The sequence below is a fragment of the Macaca fascicularis genome, chromosome 11 (assembly GCF_037993035.2).
Source record: "Macaca fascicularis isolate 582-1 chromosome 11, T2T-MFA8v1.1".
Taxonomy (NCBI): Eukaryota; Metazoa; Chordata; class Mammalia; order Primates; family Cercopithecidae; genus Macaca; species Macaca fascicularis.
In genome coordinates, this window is record NC_088385.1 from 52,557,644 (window position 1) to 52,574,696 (window position 17,053).

The following is a 17,053-nucleotide window of genomic DNA, read 5'->3' on the forward strand; positions in this document are numbered from 1 at the left end:
CAGAGAGGTTAAGTTGGTAGCCCAAGATCACATGGTTAGTTAAAAATGAGATTGAAAATATGAGTCCTGATCTGTCAAGCTGGAAGGTCCTCATCCTATTTGTGATGTCTGTACTGTCCTAAAATGTTTTTGGTGCATGTGTATGTTTTTTCATTATAAAATCTTAAGAGTGGGAACCTATTATAGAAATGTCAGTCTTGAAGTAGATTTTTCCCTCAGAGTTTAGAACTCCGAAGTTCTTACGACTTCCATTTCTGACAACTTTGTCTTTCAACATGTTATTCTCTTTCTTCTTTCATTTGTATGTCATAGTAGCCTTGTATGTTTGTGATTTATCTGTTTTTTTCTAAAGAAAATTACTGTGGCTTTTAATCTGAGTTCTCAGCAGTTTTAGCTTACTGCTTTCCCACCTATTCTCAGTACAGTCATGTGCTACTTAAGGACATTTTTGTCAAGGATGGACCACATAGTGCAACGATAGTCTCATAAGATTATAATATCTTATTTTCACTGTACCTTTTCTGTGATACACAAATACTTAACCATTGTGCTACAGTTGCCTATAGTATTTGGTACAATAACATGCTATACAGATTTTTAGCCTAGGAGCAATAGGGTATTGCATATAGCCTAGGTATGTAATAGGCTATATCATCTAGGTTTGTGGAAGTACACTGTGTAGCATTCACAGAACAATGAAATAGGTCACCTGACGGCCCACTTCTCAAACGTATTCGTGTCATTAAGTGATGCACGACTGCATTACTTTATAAATGAACAAGTATATTCAATGTTTTCCCAGAGTTTTAATTTACTGCCTTTAAGCAGTTCTTCAGAAATGATGTACCACCATTTCTATAAGAAATTTAACATTACTTTTTCCGTTTGTGGTATTTCAAGAAAATATATTGCCTAAATTTGATTTAAGGTACATTGTAATTATTAGTGTTTTTTCCAAGAGAAAGGGATGGGATCTAAAAGAAAAAAAAATACAGGATATATTTAAAAGACTTTATGCCTGCAATTAGAATTATTATTATTATGTTTTCTTTTGAGACGAAGTCTCCATCTTTCACCCAGGCTGGAGTGAAGTGGAGCAATCTCAGCTCACTGCAACCTCTGCCTCTTGGGTTCAAGTGATTCTCTTGCCTCAGCCTCTCAAGTAGCTGGGATTACAGATGCCTGCCACTATGCCTAGCTAATTTTGGTTTTTAGTAGAGATGGGGTTTCGCCATGTTCCCCCCCGCCCCGCCCCGGGCCTCCCAAAGTGCTAGGATTACAGGCATGAACCATCGTGCCCAGCCTCGAATTCTTATGTAAATAACAAAAGATATAATTAGACTGGGGGCTGGGTGTGGCAGCTCATACCTGTAATGCCAGCGCTTTGGGAGGCCAAAAGGGGAGGATGACTTGAGGCCAGTAATTTGAGATTATAGTGAGCTATGATTATGCCTCTGTAACCCGCCTAGGCAACAGAACAAGACCAACCCTGTCTCTAAAAATAACAAAAAATACATAATTGAGCAACTTCAAAATCTAAAATTGTTAAGCAGCTTACTGCAAATTAGTTAATATCATATTTTATACATATGGTTACATCATTTTTTGCTATCTAAAATTTTCATTGCTTTTTACCATATTGTTTCACATTATATTCTTTAGAAAATCTAAAAGGAAACATACAAAAAAGTAGTAATTTACAGTTGATCTGTTCTTGTGAAGAACTCACATAAGTAAATCTAATGGGTACATTTATAGTATATTTATTTCTCATTTAAATCTACAATTGTATTGTTTCATCCTACAAATAGTGGTAATAACAATGTGGTATTGCTGTTGTGGTTTTATATTAAATAAAATTATCAAACTTTCTAAATATTTCTATAAATATAATTTTCTTAAAGATTTTTAAAGGTAATCATAAACAAAATTATAAAAAGTAAATTTTATGGTAGAAATGCATAACTTAATGTAATCAAATTTATAAAACTATAAAATATGAAATTTTTCAGTGTCATGTCACAAACTCTGCATTTGTTCTTTTTCACAGAACACTCCTATGCCACCTTCACCAGCTGTACAAGTGCAGGGCCAGCCTAACAGTTCTCAGCCTTCTCCATTCAGTGGATCCAGTCAGCCTGGAGATCCAATGAGAAAACCTGGACAGAACTTCATGTGTCTGTGGCAGTCTTGTAAAAAGTAAATGGCAATTTTATTTGATATATAAAAGTATTCTTTGTTTTGGAATGCTTTTATATTTAAGTTTCTGTCATCTATAGTTCATGAAAATTTTCCTTTAGAACCACCAACTTTTAGCAAAACTGTAAGAGTTACATAAATGTAACTCTTTAGTAGGTTTTTGTTTGTTTTTCTTTTCAACAAAAAAATTAAATGTAACTCTTACATTTATGATCCATTATATGGACCTAAACTAAGAAATTTATATGTAAGTAATAGAAAGAACTTCATTGCTTAATGGTACGTTGTAGAGAATGTGGTTCAGTATTTGTTTTCAGTAAAGAAAATCCATTAAGAATTTGATTATATATTTGGCTGTTAAAAAAAAAATTTTAAGTGGCTTGAACTTAGCGGCAGCTATAGTATTTCTATATAGTAGAAACTTAGAAGTAATAATGTGCTAGAAAGAGAATGATTTTTTGAATTTGAGTTTGGGGTGTATACCTATGAAAATTATTTTTAAAGCCATACCAGCTTACAGTTTAATTAAGATGAACTTCTGAAATAAACCTTTCTTAGACTTGAAGGAAAACTTGAAAAGAATGTTGGTTAAAATGAAAGTCTTAATTCTTTGATAGTACTCAGGTAAGACCCTTTGCCTTGAGTCATTTTTTTAGAGGTCTAGGACTAATATTTTTTGAGACAGTCTTGCTCTGTTGTCAGGCTAGAGTGCAGTGGTGCTGTCTCCGCTAACTGCAACCTCTGCCTCCTGGGTTCAAGCAATTCTTTTGCCTCAGCCTCTTGAGTAGCTGGGATTACAGGCATGTGCCACCATCCCTGGCTAATTTTTATCTTTTTTTCACCATGTTGGCCAGGCTGGTCTCGAACTCCTGACCTCCAGTGATCCCTCTGGCCTCGGCCTCCCAAAGTGCTGGCACTACAAGTATAAGCTACTAAGCCCTGCCAGCATTTGTCTCAATAGACATAATGCCGTTCATTTTTTAGATATCAAAGATTCCATTTCACTCTTCATAATTGATAGCAGAAATTACCATAGCTTTTACAATCTATATTTGCTATTCATATTTTTGTGATATAGATATTATACTTTATTGTAAACTTCATATACAGATTTTTTGTATGATTATGGCTGCCTGTGTAGCCTAGGGATTATTAATAGTATGCAAAGTATCTATAGGACAGCAATGATCAAACTTTAACTCTCAACCCAATAGTGGGACTGTGGATCATTTTAGTAGGTTTTTGTTTGTTTTCCTTTTCAACAAAAAAATTAAATATATCATAGTTCACCATGTTAGTGAGGGTAAATATTGTTTTCAGTTACATATATGTGACCTATATATGTGTACTTGATCATAGTATAAAATCTGTTTGTCAAAAAAATTCTTTAAAAATTTGTTCTTTAGGTTGTTTCTCATTATTTCCTTCATTCATTTAATTTGACCATCTCTTTCTTTTTAGTGTATGTTTGTAAGTTAATTTGAAACTTTCTTCACTGCATGCCAATTTTACTCTCCATTTGTCTTGAGATTTTTGTTTTTTTCATGATAAATAGTAGTTGATGGAATGGGTAGTGTGCTAAAGGTGTTCGTTAACTTTTCAAAAAGTTTACGAAGCTTGTGGCAGTGCTGCATGCCCCAGGTGTCCAGGAAGGCTGAGGCAGGACGATCATTTTAACCTAGGAATTCGAGTCTAGCTTGGGCAACATAGTGAGACCTCATGTCTAAAAAGATAAAAAATAGAGAAGTTTAAGAATAACTGCTTTAGATGAAGTGTTTAGGTTACTTCAAGATAAGTTGCTGGAAGAGTTAATGAACCTAGATGTCTGACAGTTTCCCATCTTGCTGATAAATCAGCGTTACATAATTTGATGATTTACCTTTTTCTTGCTAGTCTTTTCTGAACAAGACAGATTAAACAGGGCTTCTTAGAGCATGCCATTTTTTTAAAGCCATAGCTTTTCACTACTGCATGGCTAATTAGTTTTAGTCTGCAAATATTTATTAAGCATCCTCTAGAAGGGTGCATGGGCCAGAAGATAAAAATACAAAAATCACTCCCAGTCCTAAGGGACACAGACCCAAAAAACAAATAAATTACAGTATAAATAAGTACTGTAAAAAAGATAGTTTCATAGTGCTGTTTGCAACATATTGGACAGTTTAACTTTGGGATGGTTGGAGAGTTTTACTACAAGCATTACATTTAGTTGAGTCTTAAAAGAATGAGTAGGAATTTGTCATGCTAAAATAAACCTTTCAGAATGTTAAGAGCAAGCACAGGAGTATAAAAGGACCTTGTATGTGCAGGAAACTGTGAGAAGTTAGAATACTACAAGCATAAGGGCATGAAAAGAGAAATGGCTCTTATTCATATTTAGTTCCAATTCCGAGTAGAAACATATATATGACAGCCGTTGACCACTAAGTGGCTGTTCTAATTTCTTTAATATCATATCAAAAATACTAGTACAGAACTTTTATGCTGGGCATGGTGGTTTGAGCCTGTAATGCCAGCTACTTGGGATGCTGAAAACTGGAGAATCCCTTGAGCCCAGAACTTCAAGGCTATGGTGAGCTATGATTGCGTCAATGCACTCCATCCTGGGTTATAAAGTAAGATACTCTTTTTAAAAAACAAAAACAAAACAACTTTCTTTGTTTCCATCAGATTTAAAGCTAAAATTATTTTCTGCACGTGTATATTATTGTAAAATGCTTTGTATTTAAAGTTGAAATAGCTATGTGCTCTCTTCCTTTTAAGGACTTAAAAGTGACTTTGAGTATACATTTAACTTGTTTTTAGTTCTGTATTAGCACCACACTTTACATAGTCTTTTTGTATCTATAATTCTCCTTTTTTTTTCTTTTTTGTTTTTGTTTTTTGAGACAGGGTCTCACTATGTCACCCAGGCTGCAATGCAGTGGTGCTGTCTTGATCTTGGCTCATTGCAACCTCTGTCTTCTGAGCTCAAGCCATCCTCCCACCTCAGCCTCCCAAGTGACTGAGACTACAGGTGCATGTTGCCATACCAAGCTAATTTTTGCATTTTTTATAGAGACAGGGTTTTGCCTTGTTGCCAAGGCTGTTCTCGAACTCCTGAACTCAAGTGATCTGCCCACCTCAGCCTCCCAAAGTGCTGGGATTACAGGCATGAGCCATAATTCTCCTTTTAGATGTACAATATAGATTGTTTTCAGTAAGTCCCACTCCCTCTTATATCATCACATATTGATGCTTGGTTTTTTAATCTGTAAGCATTTATCTCTAAAAGTTAGGAACCTCACTCTTTAGATATAAATACTGTACCACCACCACCACCATACTCCTACAGAAAAAAATTAATTCCCTTTAATATTATGATTTCTTATATCCTGTCAGTGTTTACATTTCTCCGGTGGCCTTTTTAGAGTTTGAATTGGAATCTAAGGTTCAAACATTGCCTCTGGTTGATAAGTCTTAAATCTCTTTTAATCTGTTAGATTACCCCTCCATCCCTCTTAATTTTTTTTTTCTTTGCAAGTTTTTGTTGGGGGGAAAAAAAACAGTTTAATTTGTCCTATAGAGCATTACAGTCTGGATTTTCCTGATATTGTTTAGCGTGTTACTCTGACCTTGTATTTTCTGTGCATTGATAGTTTGGACCAAATATCTGATCAAGTTCTGGTTTCACTATTTGAAGACCACTTCAGAAATGAAATTGTGTACTTCCATCAGGAAATATGTAATATCTTCTTGTCTCTTTTTGTGATGTAAACAGCCTTTAAGGATCATTGTTCAGAACATTATTTCATTAAGGTTTGTAAAATATAAACGACCCCCTTTTATTAGTCATTTGCCTTCTTTGAGGAATATTTCCTACAGGAAAGGCAAGATAGATGCTTGGATATTTCCCTTATTTACCTGTTTTCAAAATAATGAGTTGCTCACTATCGCTCTGCACAAAGTTACCATGAGGTTTGGTTTTTGTTTATTTTGTTTGTAGTATTACTATGAGCCAACAGGAATTTAAACGTATTTGAGGTATTTCAGTCAATTGAGGTTATTGTATCCTTCTTGGTATACAAATTGTGCTATTTTTGGTCAGTGAAAGTCTTTTCAAGTGGATTTCCCAAGTCCTTTGGTTGTGACCTTAATGTAAGTATTTGATAGTTTCCCTGCTCTCTGATAGGCAAGATAGTCTGTGTGTTTCTACTGATTCTTGGAATTTAGATTAAGTACAACAAGGTTTTTACTTTGTTTTATCATTTTCACACCTGTATCTTCTTTCTCCCACACCAAAAATCCCATTTCTCAATATTGTTAAGAATTTATTCTTTGTCCTATGTCATACTCCAAAAAAAAAAATGTCTGCTGTGGTGTAACTTGAAAAAGTTTTCTCATTTTTTCAGTTAATCATTTGTCTTTTTACTTTACCCTTTGTTTTGCGTTACTTTATTTTTGTCCTAGATGAAGGGTTTTTTTCTTTCAATTAATTTTTCTGTAAACAAATTTATTAGGTTTTTCATTATTGCTTCTGGATCTGGATTATAGTTAGGAAGGCTTTCTCTGTGCCCAAATTGTAGAAGAACCCCCATGTTTTTATTTAGAACTTACGTGATTTTTTTAGTTTCCATTTAAATCTTATATTTTGATATTTTTCCCTCTGTCAGTAATCTGGTCTTAAGGAAATTAGGGTAAGTCAGTGACTTTTTTGTTCAATTTGTCACTGTAACTTTCTTTTCTCATACTATAAGAGTAGTTTATTCTAAAAAAAGAGTCACAGTGGATGTTTTGGGCTTCAGCACTGTCCAGTGGGACAATCCAAATTAGTTTCATCAGGTGCTACTCAAGACTCTTAACAAAAGTGATTCCACAATATTTACATAATTGTTTTTCTCATCTTAAAATTATACTTCTAGCTTTTAAAAAATTTAAATTATAAAAATAGCATTATCGAAAGATAAGCATGGTTGTAATTTTGGTATATATCTTTACAAACCTTTTTCATATACAGCTGTACTATATTGTACATGAAAAGTATACATGTATACTTTGTTTCTTATTTTAAACTATATATGCTGATCTAGAGCTTGCTTCAATAATATATGTAATATTCATATAGAATATATATATACACTTTTTATGTCAATACGTAGATTTACTCATTCTTTGTATTGAATACCAAGAATTCCCTTTTATTGCACTGTCTTTGTTATCTGCATTGGTAAATAGAATTGCTCGTCCTTTTTTTGACAGGATTGCTCTTGAATTATGAGGACACATTTCTTTCCATGAATAAGATGCAATGATCCTGCACTATAGTCTGTTAACTATATCTCATATTAAGGGTATTTGGGATTTTAGTTATTTGCTATTACATATGAACAGAACTGTGGTGAATAATTTTGTTTCTATAGCACATTTTCTACAAGTATTTCAGTAGACTAAAATACGAAACTGGGAATTGCTGAGTCAGGAGGTTTACATGTTTTTATTTTTATAGAAATTGACAAATTACCATCCAAAAATGTTAATTTGTAATTCAAATAATAGAATATGAGCTTGTTTCCCGCTACCTAACTACTCAAATCTGAAGGGAAATTTCATCTTTGCTGATCTGATAGCCTCAAAAAGACTGTCAATTTTTATTCTTTTGTTATTTAAAATTTTTAAATAGACTTTATTTTGAGAGCAATTTTAGGTTTACAACAAAATTGAGTGGCAAATACAGAGTATTCGTATAGAGCACCTGCCCCACAAATGTTAAATCTTTATAGGAATGGTACATTTGTTACAACTGGTTAACCTGTGTTGACACATCATTATCACCCAAAGTCCATAGTTTAAGATTTGCTCTTGACATTGTACATTCTGGGGGTTTTGTTTTGTTGGGTTGTTTTGTGAAATTTGTTGTTGTTGTTGTTTGGAGATGGAGTCTTGCTCCATCACCCAGGCTGGAGTGCAGTGGGGTTATCTCGGCTCACTGCAACCCCTGTCTCCCAAGTTCAAGCGATTCTCTCGCCTCATCCTCCCAAGTAGCTGGGACTACAGGTGCGTGCCACCATGCCCAGCTATTTTTTGTATTTTTAGTGGAGACGTCGTTTCACCATGTTGGCCAGGCTGATCTTGAACTCCTAACCTCGTAGTCTACCCACCTTGGCCTCCCAAAGTGTTGGGATTACAGGCATGAGCCACTGCACCCAGCCTGTTGTTGTTTGTTTTTGAGACAAAGTCTTGTTCTGTCATCCAGGCTAGAGTTTAGTGGGATGATCACAGCTCGCTGTAACTGGGACTTCCTGGGCTCAAGTGATCCCTCCCGCCTCAGCCTCCTGAGTAGCTAGGACTACAGGTGTGACCACCACACCCACCAAATTTTAACTTTTTTGCCTAGCTAATTTTAAAATTTTCTGGGTGCAGTGACTCACGCCTGTAATCCCAACACTTTGGGAGACTGAGATGGGCGGATCATGAGGTCAGGAGATTGAGACCATCCTGGCTAACACAGTGAATCCCCGTCTCTACTAAAAATACAAAAAAGTTAGCTGGGCATGGTGGTGGGCACCTGTGGTCCCAGCTTCTCGGGAGGCTGACGCAGGAGAATGGCATGAACCCAGGAGGCAGAGCTTGCAGTGAGCCCTGATCACACCACTGCACTCCAGCCTGGGTGACAAAGCAAGACTCCATCTCAAAAACAAAAACAAAAAAAATTCTGTACAGACAGGGTCTTATATGTTGCCTAAGCTGGTTTTGAATTCCTGGTCTTAAACAATCCTCCCACCTTGACTTCACAAAGGGTTGGGATTATAGGCATGAACCATTGCACCTGACTACTACTCTATGGGTTTTGACAAATATTAATATAATAACATGTGTCCACCATTACAGTATACAGAATAGTTTTATTGCCCTAAAAATCTTTTGTATTCTGCTTCTTCATCTTACCATTCCCCAGCTCCTGTTTTAATTTTTATTTCAGGTATTGAGTTAAATTTTTTTTTTTTTTTTTTTTTTTTTTTTTTTTTTTTTTTTTTTTTGAGACAGAGTCTCGCTCTGTCACCCAGGCTGGAGTGCAGTGGCTGGATCTCAGCTCACTACAAGCTCTGCCTCCCAGGTTTACGCCATTCTCCTGCCTCAGCCTCCCAAATAGCTGGGACTACAGGCGCCCGCCACCTCGCCCGGCTAGTTTTTTGTATTTTTAGTAGAGACAGGGTTTCACCGTGTTAGCCAGGCTGGTCTCGATCTCCTGACCTCGTGATCCGCCCGTCTCGGCCTCCCAAAGTGCTGGGATTACAGGCTTGAGCCACTGTACCTGGCCTGAGTTAAATATTTTTAAATATGATTTTCTTCTGTGAATTATCTACTCGTGTCATTTGCTTATTCTTTATTGCCCTTCCTAAAAATTTGCAATACTTCTCTCTGCATTAAGGATGTCAACTCTTGGCCAGGCATGGTGGCTCACACCTGTAATCCCAACACTTTGGGAAGCCAAGGGAGGCGGATCACTTGAGGTCAGGAGTTCAAGACCAGCCTGGTCAACATGGCAAAACCCTGTCTGTCTCTACTAAAAATACAAAAATTAGCTGAGCGTGGTGGCGGGTGCCTGTAATCCCAGCTACTTGGGTGTCTGAGGCATGGGAATCGCCTGAACCTGGGAGGCAGAGGTTGCAGTAAGCCGAGATTATGCCACTGCACTCCAGCCTGGGTGACAAAGTGAGACTCTGTCTCAAAGGAAAAAAAAGGATGTCATCTGTTTATTATGTGTCTACCCCACGTCTCGAGACTTTAGCCATATTTTGCTACATAGAATTTAAATCTTAATGGTTTTCATGTCGTGCTTAGAAAGACCTTTTCAACTTTTATATCATAAAGTACACATTTTTTGCTTTGTAATACATTAATATTTTTACTTTTTGATTCATTTGTAATTTAGCTTGATGTATAGAGTGAGGTATGAGTCTAGCTTAATTATTTTCCAAATGGCTAACTTAATGGCAAGTTCATCTTTCCCTCAGACATTTGTCATATACTAAATTCCTATATATGCTGTGCCTGTTTCTGGATCACTTGTTATCCCCTTGATCTCTGTCCTTATTACACCATCACTTTAAATGTATTTTAACTTCGGATATGGCAGGTTGCCCCTGCTGATTCTTTACAGTTTTTTTGTGATTTATTTGAGCAACTACCTTATACTAGGCACTATGCCAAGTTTTGAAATTAGAGTGATGTATAAATCAGATTTATTTTTCGAAATTGCTAAGAAAGTCATGTTGGGATATGGGTTGCAATTGGTTTTTTTTTTTTTTAAGATGGAGTCTCGCGGTGTCACCCAGACTGGAGTGCAGTGGCACGATCTTGGCTCACTGTAACCTTCACCTCCCGGTTTCAAGCGATTCTCCTGCCTCAGCCTGAGTAGCTGGGATTACAGGCATGCACCACCATGCCCAGCTAATTTTTGTATTTTTAGTAGAGACGGGGTTTCACCATATTGGCCAGGCTGGTCTGGAACTCCTGAGCTCGTGATCCGCCTGCCTTGGCCTCCCAAAGCGCTGGGATTACAGGCGTGAGCCACTGCGCCTAGCCGCAACTGCTTTTAATGAACAGAGTCTTTTGTTTATTTTTTGATAGTGGACACTTTTTTTAAGTCTTCCCTTACTGGAAAAGGTATCAGCCCATGTCATTACTATTTTTTTTTCCCAATAGAGTTTCTAGACTTTTCTTCACATCAGTTTTGTACTTTATTAAGTTTATTGCTAAGTGGTAGTCTTATATTTAGTTGTTATAAATGATCTCAACTTCCATTATATTTTTCAACTGATAGGTGTTTTCTATATACTTCATATTTTGTCTTACCCAATTATAATGTCTAGGCCAGGTGCGGTGGCTCACGCCTATAATTTCAGCACTTTGGAAGGCCGGGGTAGATGGATCACTTGAGGTCAGGAGTTTGAGAACAGCCTGGCCAATGTGGTGAAACCCATCTCTACTAAAAATGCGAACATTAGCCAGGCATGGTGGCGGGTGACTGTAATCCCAGCTAATCGGGAGGCTGACGCAGAATTGCTTAAACCGGAGAGGTGGAGGTTGCAGTGAGCCGAGATCATGCCATTGCATTCTAGCCTGTGTGACAGAGCAAGGCATCACCTCAAAAACAAAACAAAACAAAATAAAACAAACAAAATATATATATGTCTAATGTTTTCAACACAGTTGCACAATAGTGATAATATTTATCCATATCTTTTTTAAAGCTAATAAACCGTTTTTTTGTTTTTTTGTTTTTTTTTTTTGAGACGGAGTCTCGTTCTGTCGCGCAGGCTGGAGTGCAGTGGTGCGGTCTCGGCTCATTGCAAGCTCTGCCTCCTGGGTTCACACCATTCTCCTGCCTCAGCCTCCTGAGTAGCTGGGACTACAAGCGCCCACCTCCACGCCCGGCTAATTTTTTTTTTTTATGTATACTTAGTAGAGAACGGGGCTTCACCGTGTTAGCCAGGGTGGTCTTGATCTGACCTCATGATCCGCTCGCCTCGGCCTCCGAGGCGATTACAGACGTAAGCCACCGTGCCCGGCCTAAACTGCATTTTTTAAGAGCAGTTTTAGGTTTATGGAAAAATCGAGCAGATAGAAGAGCTCCCATATTTCCGTCCTACCTGCACACAGTTTCCACTATTATTGGCACCTTGCATTAGTGTGGTACACACATTATAATTGATGAGCCAATATTGATACACTATTATTAACTAAAGTTCATAGTTTACATTCAGATTCATTCTTTCTGTAGTTCCATGGGTTTTGACAAATGCATAATGTCATGTCTCCAGCATTACAGTAACATACAGAGTACCTTCACTACACTAAAAATCCATTATGCTTTACCTATTTACTCCTCCTCACCCCCTCCCTCACCCCCAATTCCTGGCAGCCGCTGATTTTTTTACTGTCTCTGTAGTTGTGACTTTTCTGGAATGTAATATAGTTAGAATTATTCAGCAGTATGCTTTTTAATCTGCTTTCTTTCACTTAGTAATATGCACATACGTTTTCTCCATGTCTTCTTATTGTTGGATAGCTCATTTCTTTTTATTTCTGCATAATATTTTATTATACAGATGTACCATAGTTTGCTTATCCATTCATCTATTGAACAATGTCATAGTTGCTTCCAATTATTGGCAGTTTTGAACTAAAGTGTTATAAACATTTATGTGTAACTCTGTGTGGATGTAATTTTTCAACTCATTTGAGCAAAGACCTAGGATTATAATTGCTGGATCATATGATAAAGACTATGTTAAACACTGTAAGAAACTGTGAATCTGCCGTCCAAAGTGTCTGTACTATTTTGTATTCCTACCAGCAGTGAATGAGAATCTTGTTGCTTCATATCTTTGCCAACATTTAGTGTTGTCAGTGTTTTAGATATGAGCCGTTTTGATAGGGGTGTGTGTGTTGGTATATCTGTTGTGTTAATTTCTAGTTCCCTAATAACATATGATGTTGAGCATCTTTTTGTTTATTTACCATACGTATATCTTCTTTGGTGGGTTGTCTATTCAGATATTTAACCCATTTTTAATTTGTTTTTTTGCTGAGAGCTTTTAGCATGAGTAGATAATGGATTATATCAAATGCTTTTCTGCATCTAGTGCTATGATCATATGATTTTTATTTTTTAGCTTGTGAATGTGATGGGTTACTTCAATTTTTTACTTCAACCAGCCTTGTGTGCCTGTAATAAATTTTATTTTGTCATGGTACATATTTCTTTTTTATGCATTGTTTGATACGATTTGCTAATATTTTTCCTGAGGATGTTCTCCTCTATATTCATGCAAGATTCTGGGATGTAGTTTTCTTGTCATGTCTTTGTCTGATTTTGGTAATAGGGTAATGCCATCCTCATAGAATGAGTTAGAAAGTGTTCCTTTTGCTTCTGTTGTCCGGTAGGGATTGTAGAGAATTGGTATCATTCCTTCCTTTAATTATTTGTTGTGAATTCAGCAGAGAAACCATGTGGTCCTGGTACTTTCTGTTTTGAAGGTTATTAATTATTGATTCAATTTCTTTAATAGTTACAATGTTATTCAGATTATCTGTTGCTCCTTGAGTGAGTTTTGGCAGATTGTGTCTTTCAGGGAGTTGGTCGATTTCATCTGAGTTACCAAATGTGTGAGCATAGAGATATTTCTGTTTCTTTATTATCATCCTTTTAATGTCCATGGGATTGGTAGTGATGGTCCCTTTTTCATTTCTGATATTAATGATATGTATCTTCTGTTACCTTTTCTTGGTTAGGTTAGCTACAGGTTTATGTATTTTACTGAAATTTTTCCCCCCAAGAACCAGCTTTTGGATTTGTTAAATTTTTTTCTTTCTGTTGGTTTCCTGTTTTCAGTTTCATTACTTTCTGCTCCTTTATTTATTTTTTTTCTTCTGCCTGGTTTGGGTTTAATGTGCTCTGCTTTGTCTAGTTTCCTAAGGTAGAAGCTTACATTATTATTTTACATCTTTCTTCTTTTTTAGTATATACATTCAATGCTAAAGCCTTCCCTCTAAGTACTACTTTTACTATATCCAGAAATTATGATTACGTTGTATTTTCATTTTCCTTTAGTTTGAAATATTGTAAAAATGTGTTACTTAGACTCCAAATGTTTTTTATATTTTCTGACTTTTTGTTATTGATTTCTCTATTAATCTGTTCTCATGCTGCTGTAAGGACATACCTGAGACTGGGTAACTTATAAAGGTTTAATTGACTCACAGTTTTGCATGGCTGGGAAGGCCTTAGGAAAGCAACAATCATGACAGAAAAGGAAGCAAACACATCCTTCACATGGCAGCAGGAGAGAGAAGTGCCAAGCAAAGGGGGGGAAAGTCCCTTATGAAATCATCAGATCTCGTGAAGACTGACTCACTATCAGGAGAACAGCAGCATGGGCGTAACCGCATGGGTGGGGACACAGCCAAACCTTGTCGATTTCTATTTAATTCCATTGTGGTTTCAGAGTATACATATGATTTCTATTCTTTTAAATTTGCTAAGGTGTGTTTTATGTCCCAGATTGTGGTCTATCTTGGTGGATGTTCCATGTGAGCTTGAGAAGAATATATTGTTGGATGAAGTATTCAGTAAATATCAATTAGATCCAGTTGATTGATGGTGCTGTTCAATTCAACTATATCCTTACTGATTTTCTGCCTATTGGATCTGTCAATTACTGATAGAGGTATGTTGAAGTCTTCAACTGTAATAGTGGGTTTGGTTCTTTCTCTTTGCAGTTCTGTCAGTGTTTGCCTCACATGTTTTGATGCTTTATGTTCAGTACATATATCTTAAGGATTGCCATATCTTCTTGGAGAAGATTGTTAGGTTTTCTTTATCTCTATGTAATGCCCCTCTTGATCCACGATAATTTTTCTTGCTCTGAAGTCTGCTTTGTCTGAAATAATTATTGCCACTCCAGCTTTCTTTTAATTAGTGTTAATATAGTTTATCTTTCTCCATCCCTTTACTTTTAATCTGTGTCTTTATTTTTAACAATACATAGTTGGGTCTTATTTTATTATCCTTTCTGTCTTTTACTTCGTGTATTTAGATCATTCTCATTTAATGTGATTATCACTATAGTTGCATTGATAGCTATCATATTTGTAAATGCACTTGTTCTTTTTCTGCTGTACCATTTTTCTGCCTTCTCTGATGTTAGCTGAACACTTTTTATGTTGCCATTTTCTCCCCTTTCTTCAGATATCAATCATATTTCTTTAAATTTTTCATTTGTGGTTATTTTAGAGTTTGCAGTATACATTTATAGTTAATCTAAGATGACTTTCAAATAATAGTACAGGCATACCTCAGATATATTGCATGTTTGGTTCCAGATCACCACAAGAAGGCAAATATCACAATAAAGCAAGTCACATAAATGTTTTTGTTTCTTAGTGCATTTAAAAGTTACGTTTACACTATACTGGAGTTAATTAAGTGTGCAATAACATTTCGTCTAAAAAAACAGGGTACATACCTTAATTAAAAATACTTTACTGCTAAAAATGCTAATGATCATTTGAACCTTTAGCAAGTCATCATCTGTTTGCTGGTGAAAGGTCTTGCCTTGATGTTGATGGCTGCTGACTGATCGTGATAGTGGTTGCTAAAGATTGGGGTAGTCATGTCAATTTCTTAAAGTAATGAAGTTTGCCACATTACTGGACTCTTCCTTTCACAGAAGATTTCTCTGTAGCATGAGATGCTGCTTGATACCGTTTTACTCATAGTAGAACTTCTTTCAAAATTGGAGTCAAGCAGCAGTGCATTCCTGTACTCCCAGCTATTTCGGACATTGAGCAAGGAGGATTGCTTGAGTCCAAGAGTTCTGGGCTGTAGTGCACTACACTGATTGGTTGTCTGCACTAAGTTCGGCATCAGTATGGTGACTTCCTGGGAGTGGGGACCACCAGGTTGCCTAAGGAAGGGTGAACCAGCCCAGGTCAGAAATGGAGCAAGTCGAAACTCCCATGCTGATCAGTAGTGGGTAGTGCCTGTGAATAGCCACTGCACTCCAGCCTGGACAATATAGCAAGACCCTATCTCTTAAAAAATAAAAATAAAAAGATTGAGTCAGTCTTCTCAAAGCCTGCTGCTGTGTTATCAACTAAGTTTATGTAATATTCTGAAGCCTTTGCTATCATTTCAACTGTGTTCACAGCATCTTCACCAGGAGTAGATTCTACCCTGAGAAACCACTTTATTTGTTCATCCCTAAGAAGCAACTCCTCATCCATTCAAATTTTATCATAAGATTGTAGCAATTCAGTTACATCTTTAGGCTCTGCTTCTAGTTCTCTTGCTATTTCTATCGTATTTGCTGTTACTTCCTCCACTGAGGCCTTGAATCCTCAAAGTCATCCATGAGAATTGGAATCAACTTCTTTCATATACCTGCTACTGTTCATATTTTGACCTCCTCCCATGAATTACAAATGTTCTTAGTGGCAGCTAGCATTAGAGAATCATTTGCAGAAGATTTTCATTTTACTTTGCCAGATCTGTCCATGGAATTACCATCTATAGCAGCTATAGCCTTAAGTAACAGGAGTTGAAAGTTGAGGCCAGGCACAGTGGCTGATGCCTGTAATCTGAACACTTTGGAAGGCCAAAGCAGGAAGATGGCTTGAGCCCAGGAGTTCAAGACGAGGCTGGGCAATATAGCAAAACCTTGTCTCTACAAAAAAATTAAAAAATAGGTGGTCATGGTGGCCCTTGCCTGTAGTCCCAGTTACTCAGGAGGTTTTGGTGGAAGGATCGTTTGAGCCCAGGAGGCGGAGTTTGCAGTGAGCTGAGATGTGCCACTGCACTCCAACCTCAGCAACAGAGTGAGACCCTGTCTCAAAAAAATACAAAATAGTTGAAGTGACTCCTTGTTCCATGAGCTGCAGAATGGATGTTGTGTTAGCAGCATGAAAACAACATTCATATCCTTGTACAGCTCCATCAGAGCTCTAGGGCAATTAGGTACATTGTCAGTGAGTGGTACTATTTTGAAATAAATCTTTTCATCAGAGTGGTAAGTTTCAATAGTGGGCTTAAAATATTCAGTAAACCATGCTGTAAACAAATGTGCTATCATTTAGGCTTTGATGTTGCACAGGCAATGTAGATTTAGATAATTCTCAAGAATCCTCAGATTTTCAGAATGATCAATGAGCATTGACTTCAACTTAAAGTCACCAGCTGCATTAGCTGCTAATGAGAGTCAGCCTTTCTTAGAATCTTAGAAGCTCTGAAGCCAGGCATTGACTTTTCCTCTCTAGCTATGAAAGTCCTAGACCTAGATACCATCTTCTTCCAGTAGAAAGCTGTTTGATC

The 17,053-nt window shown here is 36.7% G+C and overlaps 1 protein-coding gene across 2 annotated transcripts in view; it reads left to right on the plus strand.

Moving 5' to 3' along the window:
- ARID2 (AT-rich interaction domain 2) overlaps positions 1–17,053 on the plus strand; it is a 189,404-nt gene that overhangs the window by 139,680 nt on the left and 32,671 nt on the right. Inside the window, exons 16-17 of one of the 2 annotated variants that reach the window (XR_012420153.1) lie at positions 2,051–2,199; positions 14,246–14,411. Coding sequence is in view for 1 of the 2 variants with exons in the window: in XM_045365100.3 (XP_045221035.1) it covers positions 2,051–2,199 (149 nt within the window). In the remaining variant the exon portion in view is untranslated. The remainder of the gene's footprint in view (positions 1–2,050; positions 2,200–14,245; positions 14,412–17,053) is intronic. The other variant, XM_045365100.3, reaches the window with a different exon arrangement.